Below are 14151 nucleotides of genomic sequence, written 5' to 3' on the forward strand. Positions count from 1 at the left end.
AAAAAGGAAGCAGTTCATTATGTTTGTGCACCTCAAACCACAAGAGATTCTATTAGCACAGCAGAAAACAGGTACACTGCATTTGATTAAAGTTTAAATTTCATACAAGTGGAATAATCTTAACTGTAGAGACCTTAGAGCAGTGGTTCTCAACCTTCTGGCCCTATAAATACAGTTCCTCATGTTGTGACCCAACCATAAAATTATTTTCGATGCTACTTCATAACTGTAATGTTGCTACTGTTATGAATCGTAATGTAAATATCTGATATGCAGGATGGTCTTAGGCGACCCCTGTGAAAGGGTCGTTCGACCGCCAAAGGGGTCGCGACCCACAGGTTGAGAACCGCTGCCTTGGATGTACAGTTTGATTCGTACTAACAAATGCATAAACCTGAATAATCCTGCCCCCATCAAGACATAGGCCATGTCCATCAACTTAGGAAGTTCCTAGGGTCCCTTTTTAGTCAGTCCCCCTCACAAGAAGCAACCATTATTCTGATTTTCATCACTATAAGTTAGCCTGTCTCATCTCTGGAACCAAGCAATAGGTACTTTTTTGTGCAAGGCTTCTTTCATTAACTATGTTTTCGAGGTTCATCTTTGATGTTGTGTGTATAAGTAGTTCATGCCTTCATATTTGATGAATAGCATTCCATTGTATGACTTTACCAGTGTATCTATTCTCCTGTTTGTGGGTACCTGGGCTGTTTCCAGGTTTTTCATTCTGTGCATGGTTTTTAGTGGGCATGTTTTCATTTTCCTTAGATAAATAACTAGGAAAGGAATTGCTGGATCATATGATAGATGTATGATTAACTTTTTAAAATTATATATTTTTATTGATTTCAGAGAGGAAGGGAGAATCATTGATCAGCTGGCTCCTGCATGCCTCCTACCAGGGATTGAGCCCACAACCTGGACATGTGCCCTGACCAGGAATTGAACCATGACCTCCTGGTTCACAGATTGATGCTCAACCACTGAGCCACACCAGCAGGGAATGTATGATTAACTATTGAAGAAACTGCCAGTGTTCTAATAGGGTTGTGTAATTTTATACTCCCATCAGCAATGTATGAGAGATGTAGGTGCTCTACGCCTTTGCCAGTATATGGGAATGTCAGTCTTTTTCATTTTAGCCAATCTAGTGGATATGCAGTAACTTCACTGTAGTTTAAATTTACATTTTCCTGATCACTAACGATATTGAGTATGTTTTCATGTGCTTATTGGCCATTTGCATATATTTTTCTGTGACGTGTCTATATTCAAATCTTTTGTTTCTTTCATTTTTATTGAGCTATAATTCACATAACATAAACTTCATTATATTAAAGTGTACAAATTCAGTGGTTTTTGGTATATGCACTATACTGTACAACCATCACCATGATCTAATTCCAGGATATTTTGTTTCTCTTTTTTTTAAGTGAGATAACAGTCACATAACATTCAATTAATCATTTAAAAACACACAGGGAGGGGCAAAAGTAGGTTTACAGTTGTGAGAATGCAAAACAGTTTATTCTTGTATTATTATTAATTTACTACAGGCCTGGTGCACGGATTCATGCACTGGTGGGGTCTCTCGGCCTGGCCTGCAGGGATCGGGCCAAAACCGGCTCTCTGACATCCCCCAAGGGGTCCCGGGTTATGAGAGGGCACAGGCCAGGCCGAGGGACCCCACCAGTGCATGAATCCGTGCACCGGGCCTCTAGTATACATATAAGATCTTCGGTTAATCTCTTCCCTCCTTTCCCCCTAACCCCCTTCCGGCTGAGATTCATTAGTCTCTCCCATGTTTCCATGCCTGTGGTTTCCGCTCCTGCGTTGAGCGTTGCCCCCTGGTGGTCAGTGCATGTCAAAGATACCGGTTAGCAGGTCGCTTAAGCTTTTATATATAAAGATTGCATTATTTTCCATATGAACAACTGTAAACCTACTTTTGCCCCTCCCCATACAATTCAGTGGTATTCACATTTTACAACTACCACCTTTCTTTAACTGCAAAACTTCTCTTTTTATTGATCTGTGGCAGTTTTTAATATATTCTGGAGAGTTCTTTGTTATTATATATAAAGAATATTTTCTCCATGACTGTAACTTGTCTTTTCCTTTTTATAAATGGTGTTATTAAGAATAAAAGTTTTTGAACCCAGCCAGTGTGGCTCCGTGGTTGAGCACTTAACTATGAACCAGGAGGTTCTATGAATGAAGAGGTCACAGTTCAATTCCCAGGGAGTGCACATGGCTGGGTTGTGGGCTTGGTCCCCAGTGGGGGGTGTGCAGGAGGCAGCAGATCGATGATTCTTTCTCATCATTGATGTTTCTATCTCTCTCTCTTCCTCTCTGAAACCAATAAAAATGTATTTTTTTTAAAAGTCTTTATTTTTTTTAATTTTGATGTTTAACTTATTAATTTTTTCCTTTATGTCAGTGTATTGTGTCCCTCTCTTAAGAAATCCTTGACTAACCCAAGATCTTGCGGAAATCCTCCCTGTTTGCTTCCAGGAGCTTTACCTTAAGTCTATGACGTAGCTTACATTACTTTTCATATTCAGTGAGGTAGGAGACAAGGAGTTTTGCTTGTTTTTTTCAATTTGGATATCTAATAGTGCCAGTGCCATTTGTTGAAAGAATCCCCTCACCCTTACATTTGTCATCTTTGTTGAAAATCATTTAACTATGTAAGTTTGGCTCCATTTCTGGACTCTCTCCTTGGTCTCATCACTCTACCTGACCATTCTTTCATCAACACCCAACTCTTGATTACTACAGTTTTATGGTAAAACTTGAAGTCAGACAGAGTAAATCCTCCAACTTTATTCTTCTTTTTTTCAGGAATGTTTTGCCTCTTCTAGGTCCTTTGCATTTTCATTTAAATTTTAGATTACAGAGCTAATTCTAAAATTGAAACATACATTCTAGCTCTGTTATATACTAAAGTAATATTAATATATACTGTAATTTTTACCAAAAAATGAATTCCAAAGGATATAAATACATTTACATCACTCAAATTATTAATTGAGAAAAATTATAAAGACTCCTAATATCTAGTCTAATTTCACTTATATCATTGTGAAAAATAAATTCAGATAAAATCTATATATCTTCCAAAGCCTCAAAGTGGCATAGTTATATATACACTTGCATGAATAGCATATTTCACTTACCTACTAATAACTGCAACTTTTTTTTGGCAATTTGCTAAATTAAGTGCTGAATCTAACATAATAAGCTAAGACAATCTCTACCCTTAAGAAATTTACAATCCAATAAATATAAACAGAAACTAGAAGGTTACTCTTCTATGATTTATCATTCAAGTCCTGATTATAAAACTCATCATGCTAAATATGGCCCTTAGATCAACAGTGTCAGCAGCACCTGGGAGTCTTAGAAATGCAGACACTTGGGTCCCAGAAACCCACACACCTGATGAGTCAGAACCTCCCTTTAAAAAGATCATCAGGGAATTTGCATGCATGATAAAGTTTAAGAGGCACAGAATGAGAGATCCCTAAAAGCAATCTTCAAATTTATCAAGATAAAGTCCTGCTCTGTGTTAATTCTCCCAGGTGACATCAGGACTTGTACAATTTAAGGAAAGTTAGGAACAGAATTTTGTGGTTGGATAACAGTGCCTTGAAAAAGTTCCAAATTGGAAATTTCATCCTTTATCACTTGCTTTTTTGTTGCAGTTTCACAAGAGAGAAGAAAAACAATGAGAAGGAACAGGTGTCATTATGATTCAGAGCAAGGTCTGCAACCACCCCTCCTACTATTGATGCCTCCCAAACACTGTGGCTTCTTGTTGCTCCTCACAGACACTAAGCGCTCTCCTGCCTCAGGCCTGTACTCTTGCTACCCCGACCCATTCTCACCCCGACGTCTGTCTGTGCAGCTGGCTCTCTGGCTTCCTTCAGGTTGTTTCCTATTAGAAAACTCTCCTACTTTGCTCATCTTGCTTCATTTTTATCCACAATACTTATCCACCCTATATTTATTCACTTGTTTATTATCTGTCTCCCACATTAAAATGTAAACTCAATGAGAACAGAAATTTTTTTTCTTTACTCTTATATCCCAGTGCTAGCACAGTGGCAGCACACAGCAGACACATAATAAACACTTGCAGATTGTATGAATGCATTACATATCCTAATACCTTCAATAGCTAATTTATGTAAATGCTAGATATAAAAGTTGGCAAAATCTGGCACATGATCTGTTTGGTATAGCTCTCAAGCTAAAAATGGTTTTTAGATTTTTAAAAGTTTTTTTTTTTTAAACATGAAAATAAAACAAACAAAAATATGCTACAGAGATCACATGACCCACAGCCTAAGATATTTATTATCTGGTCCTTCACTGAATAAGTTTGTATACCTCTGCTATATGTGAGTCTGCACAATAAAAACTTTCCAAGATACAAGGTATGGTCAGCTGCTATAGTTAACAAATCTGAAAAACATGACTCACTATATTTAGTCTTTGTAAGTACAGAGCAGTTCTCAGAACACTTATCCAGAACCATCCGTGGACCGAACAGATTGGGACAGCATTCCAGTTTGACACAGGTTTGCCGGCAGAATTCAGTCACCCGATCCGCTGTTTTCACTATCTCAACAGTAGCCCGATAACTCTTCCCTTTGTATCTGCCATTGGAAGACATCAGACACCAAGTTTATTGGGCTAGTGATTATCCAGAGAAAAGTCAAGTGTATTAATATTTGCTTGTTAGAATATAGAATATTTCTGCTTATTAGAATAGTCTATGTCTTCTATATTTTAAGACTCCAAAAATAATATGGAGTTTATGTATTATATACTTACATTTATAATCTAGTAAGCTATGACAACTAAAAGCTGAGTTACTTAAACTGGCAAAATAAGGTTCCTGCTTCCTGTTCCTAAGTTTAAGGTTTTCAAATAGTAACTTCTACACTAATAACAGAAAAGTGACTTTCACTGTCTTTCTCCCTCAGGCAGTATCCTCAGAGTGTGGTCTGAGGACCAGTAAAACCTGACACCCATGACAAGTTCAGGGCAGAAAACAAGAGTAAACGTTTATGAACTTTCACAGTAATTTGAAAAAGGAATTCTATTTTTCTAAAATCTAGTAACAATGAAAACTGTTCTTGAATTCTATGCCTTTTAAATTTCATATTTCATATAATTCATTTTTAGCATATCTTACAAAAGGGTTGGTCCATGACAGAATGGAAACTTACAAGAAAACAAACCTGGGCCTTCGCCACAAATAGCTGAAGCAGCACTGCCCAAGGAACCTGAGTGCTCGAATATGACCCGTGGGAGAACCAATTCTGTGACCTGTTAAGAGTGCATATGCAGAAAGGCGGAGGAGCCTACTCACTTGGCCTTGAGGACTTCCCCACATCCATGCCACACAGAGTCTTTGTCCAGCTGCAGCTCCCGAAGGACACGGCTGGGTTTGTAAGCTGCATTGATAAGTAAGGTGAGGACCTGTGCTCCATTTTCAAAGCAGAAATATGGGTTGGGAAGGAGAAAAGCAGACCATTAGAACCTTGCCATCCCTTAGCATGTCATTTATGAGATTAATTCTAGTCACATTAGTTAACAAATGTTAACAAAATAGTAATACTAAAGATATGACACCTGATCAAAATTGCAAATAAGAGAGTAATCAGACTCTCTTAAATATTTAAAACGTTACGGTCAGAAAGAAATGGAACCATGATTTAAAATTACTCTAGTGTGTGTTCCGAATCCATTCCCAGTCACAATACTCAGAAAACTGTGTTTCTTTGGGACACTGTAGACAGCCGAGCCTTCGTGTGGGTGGAGGAGTCGGACCGAGTGCCAGCCTCCCCAGCCTGCCTTGCCCTCCCGTGGGCTGAACAGTTTGATGCTCCTCACATCTGTTACTGGCACTGTGGCATCCTGGCAGGAAGCTCTGCAAGTCCAGCAGACACGCAGCTGTGTCACGGTCCCGGATTAATGCCACACCGCAGCCTCTCGGTGACAGACTGACTATTCTCACACCAACTCTTGCCCAGTTCCCATGTGGTCTCTGACAGAGACCTTTTACACTGACAGAGGTGAGCCTGCTATGTGAAGAACCGCTTAACAGGTGAAGGTCCTGTGGGCAGAAATAATTTCATGCCCAGTTCACTGTCCAACACGAGAAAAGTTAATCACTTATGACAAAACCTAAGGTTGTCACTCCCATGGCATGCAGAGATCTTTGCATGAATGTGTTTATGAAACTGCGGTGAAGTTTCCAAGTTCTTTTGATCTCGGCCAGAACCTTACCTCTCTGAGGACCAGAACACAGTTTCCAGGTCCCACACACTGAGGCAGCTCAGCGATTCTTCCTTTATTAAGATATGGCCCTGAGAAGCAACGGTGGTTGAAGTATATCTTTGGACAGCAATATTTTCCATTAATCATAACTGGGAAATGAAAAGAAAAAAAAAACAAATATTCAGAACAGTCATTTTCCAACCCCTATTTTCAAAGTTGGGTTACTGCGGGAAAAACAAGCATCTACACCATTATATAATATTAGAAATTACATTATCTTGATGTTTTACATGTTATCTGAGAGTGCCCTTAAAATACAACAACCCTATTATAGAGCTTATCACTGCTAAAATCAGACAACGTCCTAAATTACGTGCAGATTAACTCCTGGGTTAGTGACACTGTTCTAGAGCCTTATACTTCTATCAATCAAGGAAGTGGAAGATTTCTTCCAGAACCCATGATGATTCCTGACAACCACCTATTCAATAATGGACTCTGGAATATTTCCAGGGGGTGATGGTGAATACTATCCAGAACCTCAGTTCATTCCCTTGAAAGCACCAAACTACTACAACGGCAGCCTTTATGATGTGAGTGTCCTCCCATATCTGGGATTTCTCAGAGGGCTGGAAGTACACTGTGGTCACATCTCTAATTCTTTAAGTACTGTGGGGTATAACTGGGCCTAGAGACCCCTCTCTTCAACCATTTTTATATATGAATACTGTACTGCAATACAGTATTTTTTAAAAATCCCCTCATAGTGGTTGGCAACCCAGCAACTGAATGTAAAAAATTCAAAGGCACTAAAACACCTTCATTTTATATATCAAACAGCGAGAAGCTCTTCTGATGGACGCTGTTAGCCAACGTGAGGAAAGGAGCTGTGTGTGCACTGCCCACTGTCGACAGGACCCTGCAGTGCATAATGCTCCTAAGAATGGTCTTGGCACACGGGTCAGCATGTCGGTGTCCACTTCTGCATCTGAACTCTACCACCCAGATCCCCCTTTCGGGATTAAGGCACTTACGCTCCCTGCCGCTGGGGATGTTGACAGTTTATAGCTCTGGGCTGTAAGTCTATCCTGGGATTACCCTCACTCAGCCTAGGCCTCCCTCACTAGGAGAGCCCCCCTGCCCAAGACCCCACCCTTTGTGAGGCGGAGAGGGAGCAGCAGCCTATTTCCAGGAACTGCCTCACTTAGGGACGAGTCTGAGTGGCTATAGCAGCACCAAGGCTCCCCGTGGGACTGGAGTTCTGTTACTCTGAATGTGGCTCAACTTCTCCCTCTGCCCAGTCCTGCTTCCTTTACCCCTCCAAGGAGTTGTTCCCAAAAGTACTCCCCAATGAAACTCCTTCATATAAGTATCAGTCTCAGACTCCTTTTCCAAGGTGACCTGATCTATCACAAACCCTAAACTTGACTGTGGTCATGTGGGAGATATTAATGTCTTAATTCTGTAGTTTCCGTAGGCATAGTAATACATCAAAAATGAGTTACACAGCCCTGATCCTCCATGTATAAATGATATAATGAAAAGGCAGTGGGTAGAAGAGACCAAAAAAATGCAGGTTTTGAACTTGAGAAAGATCTGAGTTTCATTTCTGACTCATAAACTGAATGATCTCTCTAAGCTTTGGTTTCTTTTCTTTTCTAGGCATTTACTAACTACCATCCAGGTGCCCAACCTGTGCTAGAAGACACACAGCCAAGATGCTAAGCATAACACAACCAGCACAGGGGGAGGCAAGAGCAGTTCCGGGGAGAGATTGTTGGCCTCCAAAAAGAGCCTTGTCTCATTGATCAGGTATCGCCTCTGGAACAACCTGTTTTTCCAGTGCTTTATTTTTTTAATTGTGAAATAAATATATATACATATACATATACATATACATATACATATACATATATATATATATATATATATATATATATATATATATATATATGAAAGAGCACTGCCTGGAAAGCCTGTTTCTTTATCTAAACTCGGGGATAATAATATTGACCTCCGGAGCCCTTGGCACCCAGTAAGTGATCAGTCTTAAGACTCCTTTCCCAAGGTGACCTGACCTATCACAAAACCTAAACTTGACTGTGGTCATGTGGGAGATATTAATGTCTTCATTCTGTAGACACTGTAAATGAACAAAGATGTAAGCCCAAAGATCATTGTTAATAAGGACATCTTGAGACAAACATCACAATTCAGAGACCCCTCTGAAGCTACATTGTATAAATCAAATGTATTGTTTATTTTTAGATACCGTCCATTAAAGAAACTACAGGTCCTCCTTCCCTACGGCTGCATGCACTCAATCCTACCCGAGTCTGTGGAGTTCAGCTCCCGACTCTTCAGGCCCTCATGGACAGCCCTCGAGGATGGCATTCTGAGTCAAGAAAACACAACAAAACAGTAAAATAATCCGTAAAGTCAGTAAAGTGTGAGGGTTAGTTTCCTTCAAATCTAAGAAGAAAGCAACGGTGGCAGACAGCGAAATCTGTAATAGAAGGTGCTTCCTTGATCTTTCTTTTTTTTAAATGGCAACTGTACACAGCCTAGGGAGCCAACCGTCTATAGACAGAGGATACTGCACATTCAAACAAACTCCCATTCACATTAGCAACAGTTACAGAATTCCTTCTGGGATTCTAAAAATGCAAGTAGACTATTTGTTGTTTTTAATTGTTAAAGAACAGAAACATTTTTAATATAGAGTCTGTTTTCTTCTTCCATCAGTTTAAAAATTAAAGACAAATTATATTATTTAAAAAGAGAATTATTGTATTTGCAGCAATCACTGAAAAAGACGAATTTATCTACTTAGAATACTTCCTGACTAAAACTTTGGATCAGTCTTGACAACTAAGTTAAGGAAAAATCCAAGGCCAGGTTTTTGTCACTGCTATCACTACCTAGATTAGAATTCTGTGTCCTCCTACTTCTAAGGTCAGTATTATTACTCGCATAGCCACAAAAGCAGATATAAATTATATAGAATTTGTTATAACCAGAATCGTGTCCCTTTAAAATCCATGTCAAAGACCTAATCCTCAATGTGACTGTATTTGGAGACAAGGCTTTTAGGAGGTAAGAAGGGTCGGGCTCTAGCCCAACAGGATTGGTGGCCTTGTAAGAAGAGGAAGAGAGAAGGCTCTCCTTCCCTCCCACCCTTTCCATGTGAAGACACCGTGATAAGTCTGCCAGCGAGGAAGAGAGCCCTGACCAGGAACCAAACTGATCTCGGACTCCCCCCTGCAGAACTGTGAGAAGTAAACGTGTTGTCTAAGCCACCCAGCCTGTGGCATTTTGTTAGGGTGGCCTGAGCAAACTAATACAAAACTGAAAACCCAATATTTAAAAACACGCGTACACGCAGAAACCCTTGTATCTTTAAGGCAACACTAACCAGCCGCTTCTCTAAAGCTGTGTCTCCTGACGGGACACACAGACACTCCTTCCATACGCCTCTCCCTTCGCTGTCTTCAGGATCCACTGTTTCACTGTCACGAATCATGTCCTACTTTACAATTTTTGATCTTCTTTAATAAATCCCAGCATGGAGACTCTATTCTCTCTCTTATTCAAATGCCTCCCAGCTCTCAAAGCCAAAGAAAACTCAATTTGGGGAACATCTTGAGAGTGGATTTTACCCTTCTGTATATAATGCCATTTTAGGAAATGTATACACTGTAAGGAGAAGTATGTAAATTATCAAAAGCTGAATTAAAGGATTATGCTTCCATCTGAGAAATTAACATGTGAGGAGATATACTCTTAATTATTTCTTTTTCTATTCTAACTTTCTAATATCAACTGTTCAAACATACTATTATGTTACTTACTGTTTTTCAGGCTGAACCACTGCAATTTTCCTTTGTTTGTGTACTGTAAGAAGAAAATAATGTGTATGTCAAGAAAAAAATAAAAGACAGAGGAAAACTTATATATATATTAACAAAACATTAGCATATTTGAACCCTGTATGTATATATAACTAGCAAGTACTATAAATAAGTGCTGATATGTCTGAATATCTAGACTAAAGCACAGTTTCTGGGTCTTTAAACAAAGACCAAAAATAATATTTTCAAGGCTCCGTGGGTCAATCAACTCCCATGAATATTTTTTAAGCAGGAATAGATATTCAAAATAAAAACTAGTTTTGACAAGGGTGCCAACACACACAGTATGGAAAGTAGTCTTTTCAACCAGTGGTGCTGGGAAAACCGAATATCCACATTAATGAAGTTGGACCTTTACCTTACACCACATACAAAAAGTAACTCCACATGGATCAAAGACCTAAACTTCAGAGGTAAAACTATAACACTCTTAGAAGAAAACATAGAGGGGAATATTCATGTCATTGATTTGGCAGTGATTTCTCGGTTATGACAACAGAAGCACAGGCAGCAAAAGAAAAAATAAGTTGCACTACATCAAAATTAAAAAGTTTTGTGCACCAAAGGACACTATCAAGAGAAGTAAAGGCAACCCACAGAATGGGAGAAAATATTTGCAAGTAATATTTCTGATAAAGAATATCTAGAATATGTAACAAAATCCTACAACTCAACAATAAAATAATTAAAAATGGACAAATGATTTGAACAGACATTTCTCCAAAGAAGATACACTAATGACCAATAAGCGCATGAGAAAATGCTCCACATAACTAGTCATTAGGGAAAGGCAAATCGAGACCACAGTTAAGATGCCATCGGACATCTACCAGGATGGCTATTATAAATAGCAAACAAGAAACCCGCAGAAAATACGTGTTGGGAGAATATGAAGAGAGTGGACCCCTCACACGTTGCTGTAAACGTAAATGGTGCAGCTGCGTTGGAAAACAGTCTGTCAGTGTTACACACAGAGTGCTACACTCAGTGAAATGGAAACCTAAGTCCACATAAAAATCTGTGAAAAATGTTCATTATTCATAATCGCTTAAAGAATGAAAACAATCCAAATGTCTATCAACTGATGCATGGGTACACAAAATGTGGTACAACAATGGAATATTATTCAGAAATATAAACAAATGAAGGATTGATACATGAATAAACTCTGAAAACATACTAAAAGAAGCAGTCACAAAAGACCATATAGTGTACGATTTCATTCACAGAACTGTCCAGAACAGGCAAATCTATAGAGATGGGAGTTAGATTAGTGTGGGCGAGGGCTGCAGGGCAGGAGGCAAAGAGGTGATTGCTGAGGAGTGTGGTTTTCTTTTGAGATGATGAAATGTTCTCAGATTGACTGTGGTGACAGTGGCAAAACTCTGTGAATATACTAAAAACCACTGAACTGTATACAGTTAAGTCCTCACTTAACATCTTCAATAGATTCTATGACTTCAAGCAAAATGACATATAGCAAAACCAATTTTACCATAGGCTAACTGATATAAACAAGAGTTAAGTTCCTATGGCAGCTCATCAATGTTGTAATGAAATGATGTTGAACAAACCACATTATTTGAGGACCTGCTATACTTTAAAAGAGCAAATTTTATGTTATATAAATGGTATCTCAATAAAGCTCTTTTAAAAGGGGGTGGGGAGTGGGTCACTTTAGCATCAGGTCACAGAAATACTCCGGCTTCCATCTTGCTCAACCTCTCTTGCTCTCTCACTTGTTGGCTGACTGAACCCTACTGCCACGCTGTGAGCTCCCCTAGAAAGAGGGCCACCTGGCAAGAAACTGAGGAAAACCTCCCACCAACAGCCAGCAAGAAACGGAGGTCCTCGGTCCAACAGTCCACGAGGAAATGAGTTCTTGCCAACACTCCTCTGTGTCAACTTGGGAGCAGGTCCTCCCCGCGTCGGGCCTGCGGTGGCTGCAGCCTGGCTGGCACCCGGACTGCAGCCGTGAGAGACGGGCCCAGATTCCTGACCCACAGAAACAGTAAGATGATAAACGTTTGTTACAATAAACAACTTCTGATACATGAACAGATAACCAGAATGTCATTTTGTTTTTCTCTGAAATGTCCAGATTCATCCTGATTGGTAGCAGCCACACAACAGATTATTTAACAACCAACCCTCTGGCCCAGAAAAAGGCAAGTACCTCGTGCTCGACGAGGAGTGCTGAGGGGATGGCCATTGGTTTCACACCAGCCCAAAGGAAATATATCCATGGAGTCCACACTCACTATACATTCAGGTATAGGCTTCTTAGAACCTGCTTAGATTAAAAAAAAAATGTTTAGGCCACTGAATACCCTTTTTCATAAACCACTTTCTAGACAATCAATGTTCTATTGTGTATACAGAACAAAGACTCATAAACAAATCCCTTTTATACAGAAGTCATACTTTTTCACATGTGACAAACATTAAGAAAAAAGTTAACCTCATGCATAGCTATATAAAGACCTAAATGGGTGGTGAATATATAGGTGACCCTTAGAGAATAGCAAATAAGCAACTGAAACTACCAGCAGTATCATTCAGATGGTTGACAAATATCAGTCAACTCCATGAGATAATCGGAAAATGGCAAAAGTGACAATTATATCCAACATCAGTTGTGGCACAAGGGGACAAGCCAAAGGTAGATCAGTGAATTCGAATCAGGAAGTGGCATAGGTAAGTTACTCAGCTGGGGTTAAAAAATAAAGTTTATATTCAATACTGTCCTTGATATCTGTATCAAATGCCAATTCTACAAACTGGAAACAGAAAGTACTGAGTCTATTTGGCAGCCAAATAAAAAACGAAACCCAGGCCACACACAGTAACTGCAGAGCTGAGTACGTGCCCTGTGCTTCTGTCTACAAACCACTGTTGACTATTACTTTTAGTATAATATATCTCTTTTATTTTACATATTTTTTGGTTCTAATGGATGGGGACAACCAAAATATTATCTCTTGAATGAGTTAGTTGTTAATGCCCGTGGCCATATATTTTGGTCAAGTCAAAATAAATGCTATTTGATTTATTCTTTTCCCTTCAAGAAAACATGGGACTCTGTAGTAAAGGCTTTTTATTTACATTCATTTCCTAAAATGTGAAAGTCAAGAACAAGAAAAGAATCCTGTTCTCACATTAGGATCTCACATTATAAATTAGAAGTCTCTGGACAAGAGTCCTCTTCAGCTAATCGATTAAGTTTAACAAACAGCGCTACAGGGGTGAACAGAAAAGGCGGAGAAGAGCGTCCCCAGAAGGCTTCTCGGGGCCCTGGCACTCACCCTCCAGCTGGAGCCACAGGTAGGAGCCGCGCACGGCGCTGACGGTGGCCACGCACACCTCCTCGGGGAGAAGGGGGTTCACCGCCTCGAGCTTCATGTGCTCCTTAAATTCGTGCTCAGAAATCGACTGGAAGATAAGTCCAAAACATACTAAATATTAACTCATGAGCTAAGCTGAGCGACCACTGACAGTTAATCCTAGAGCAGCGGTTCTCAACCTGTGGGTCGCGACCCCTTTGGCGGGCGAACGACCCTTTCACAGGGGTCGCCTAAGACCATCCTGCATATCAGATATTTACATTACGATTCATAACAGTAGCAACATTACAGTTATGAAGTAGCAATGAAAATAATTTTATGGTTGGGTCACAACATGAGGAACTGTGTTTAAAGGGCCAGAAGGTTGAAAACCACTGTCCTAGAGTAATACTTTAAGGCTATAAGTGTCTTTTTCTTTGTTTTGTTTCTTCATGAAGTAACGGGAAAATGTCTTTCCTTTTGGTGTTGTAGTCTCTGAAGTCAGATATACCTGCATTGCTGCTACCTTTGTGACCTTGCTCAAGTTACATAACTTCTTTTGACTCAGTTTCCTCTTATGTCAGATGAAATTGAGAACACCTATCTCCTTGGTCAGTATGATG

General features: G+C 39.6%; 1 protein-coding gene across 1 annotated transcript in view; it reads right to left on the reverse strand.

The window, feature by feature from the left end:
• Positions 1-14151, reverse strand: part of SFMBT1 (Scm like with four mbt domains 1) — an 89759-nt gene that overhangs the window by 3153 nt on the left and 72455 nt on the right. Inside the window, 7 exon segments of the mRNA XM_023755678.1 lie at positions 4489-4664; positions 5384-5493; positions 6304-6443; positions 8625-8689; positions 10146-10188; positions 12382-12495; positions 13511-13637. Of these exon segments, the coding sequence (XP_023611446.1) occupies positions 4489-4664; positions 5384-5493; positions 6304-6443; positions 8625-8689; positions 10146-10188; positions 12382-12495; positions 13511-13637 (775 nt within the window).

Source organism: Myotis lucifugus, unplaced genomic scaffold (genome assembly GCF_000147115.1).
Source record: "Myotis lucifugus unplaced genomic scaffold, Myoluc2.0 scaffold_83, whole genome shotgun sequence".
Lineage (NCBI taxonomy): Eukaryota > Metazoa > Chordata > Mammalia > Chiroptera > Vespertilionidae > Myotis > Myotis lucifugus.